The sequence below is a fragment of the Helicoverpa armigera genome, chromosome 24, assembly GCF_030705265.1.
Source record: "Helicoverpa armigera isolate CAAS_96S chromosome 24, ASM3070526v1, whole genome shotgun sequence".
NCBI classification, from domain to species: domain Eukaryota; kingdom Metazoa; phylum Arthropoda; class Insecta; order Lepidoptera; family Noctuidae; genus Helicoverpa; species Helicoverpa armigera.
Genome location: NC_087143.1, coordinates 5,842,386 through 5,844,596, shown reverse-complemented (window position 1 = coordinate 5,844,596; position 2,211 = coordinate 5,842,386). Strand labels below are relative to the sequence as shown.

The 2,211-nt window shown below is 42.7% G+C and overlaps 1 protein-coding gene across 1 annotated transcript; it reads left to right on the top strand.

The window, feature by feature from the left end:
- Positions 1 to 989: 989 nt before the first annotated feature.
- Positions 990 to 1,676, top strand: LOC135118598 (uncharacterized). The gene is made up of 2 exons (XM_064041024.1): positions 990 to 993; positions 1,213 to 1,676. The coding sequence occupies exons 1-2, from the start codon at positions 990 to 992 to the stop codon at positions 1,674 to 1,676; spliced, it is 468 nt and encodes a 155-aa protein (XP_063897094.1).
- The last annotated feature ends 535 nt before the right edge of the window (positions 1,677 to 2,211 follow it).

The following is a 2,211-nucleotide window of genomic DNA, read 5'->3' as shown; positions in this document are numbered from 1 at the left end:
CGGTGTACGTTACCCTCGCTAGTCGGTACTATGCGTTGAAGTGACCGTTAGGGTACGTTAACCGTAAATTTTTATATCCCTCATTGTTATAAAAATTCAAGACTATGATGGTTTTAAGTGAAAAGGATAATGTTTTATGTGAAGATATTTAGATGTGTTGTGTATCGATTTATGGAAAAAGGACTCTATTTATTCAAAACATTATCTTCTTCCCGTGGTTTCACCCGCATCCACATTCACTAAATGGGCTTTGTAACATTATCAAATCAAACCCGAAATTAACTTAAGATGACAAAGTAACACACTAACAACACACTTAAAACTAGTAAATTATTTCAAACATAATACAGATTTTGTTTACGTACATTATCTCACAGTAAACAATAGCAAGACTGCATAATATAGAACAAGCTAGAATCTAGATGATACTGAACAAACTAACACTTATTTCAGATTAGAAATTCGATTACAATAAGTATTCTACTGCCGAGATATTGTTTTCTCGAGGTACGTGATATTTTAAAAAGCGCTAGTTACATATTTTAAAACTAATATTGCTTAGGTTCCTTGCTGTCATTGATACATCTTTGGGATTGATAACGGGGTCATAAGAAACCTGAAAGTCTGAAAAATGAGCCTGAAAACAAGTTAGCCTACATAATTGGAAAAAAGGTTCAGCAGATAATGATGACTGTACCTTAATCTTAAATAAAAGCAAAATCCGAAAGAAAACAAAAGGAAAACATTCCTTCAAAGAAAATAAAACTAAAAATTCTCTCAAAGATATAGATCACGACAACACCAAACTAATACAACTTTAAATTCTCCATGCACCTGCAATATTCGAGTTTTAATAATCGCTCTATCCCTCTCTGAGTCTCCGTTAATCCGTACGTGGAAGGGAGATAGATGTAGGTATGTTACTCCCTATAAATTCTGCTCAAGTGAGAGACCACTGGAAAATAACGAGCCTCTAAATTCTCTGTGAGATGGGTTAGTGTGGACATACGGACGACTATTTTGGCGTTCTATACTATCAAAACTGATGCTTTAAATTGCCTGTCCCAATATTGAGCAAAGACAAAGAAGAGACAACAAACTGGAACGTTTGTTTACACACCGCAGGATCCTTAATGTGGTCCCACCAATTATATCGGTGGTAGGAATAACTATAGTTATAGTGCAAATCATTTATAAGATAGTAAGTTATAGGGCACACCACCATAGTGGCGGTAAGTCCCCTCTACGAGGAGTGGCTCGAGACGAGTCACGGCGCCCTCACGCACCGCATGACACAGGTCCTCAGCGGACACCGTTGTTTCGGGAGGTACCTGCATCGAATCGGTCGTGAGGAGGCGCCCGGGTGTCACCACTGTGCGGATAGCCCCGAGGATACGGTGGACCACACAGTCCAGGAGTGCCCTGTGTGGGAAGAGCACCGCCGCGTTCTCGTCGAGGCTTTAGGCGGCGGCGACCTCTCGCGTCCGGCCCTGGTTCAGGCTATGGTCTGGGGCGAGAGGGAATGGGATGCCGTCGCCTCCTTCTGCGAAGCGGTCATGCTCGAGAAGGAGGAGGCGGAACGCCAGAGAGTGCGCACCTCTCATCTCGGCCGCCGCGCTGGACCAGGTAGACACCACGGGCGCCGGGTGTCGCGAGATGACTCCCGGCCACCGTAGGCGTGAGTCTGTGGGCGGTGAGTTCGGGTGGCTCATCGTTCCTCTGTCTACTTAGACGACAGATCCGTGTCGACGGCGCGCGTTGTTCCACGCGCTGCTCAAAGAGATGTCAGCAACCAAAGTAGGGCCAAGGCCTGCCGGGGCTGCGGGTTGTTCGAAAGAGATACCGCGACCCTGGTACATAAAAGGCCTATGACGGAACACGACGGTTTTTAGTCAGTAAGAGTCTGACACTCCCTCACCGCTGCTAACCCACAGCGGGAGGGGTCATTTGATGATTTTTGACGTCGTTAAAAAAAAAAGATAGTAAGTTATTTAAATAACTCATGACGTAATTAAGTAGATCTGAAGAGTCTATCTCCTCTTAAATTGTCACAGTAAAAATAGCGCACTCGTTTGTATATAACAGTTCCATTAATTTTTTATTATTATCTTGCAAAATTCATTTACAGATGCTGCAAATTATGATTTATTTACAAAATGATTGCTAAAATATTCAAAATTCTTTACTTTACTGAATCACTCAATATATATT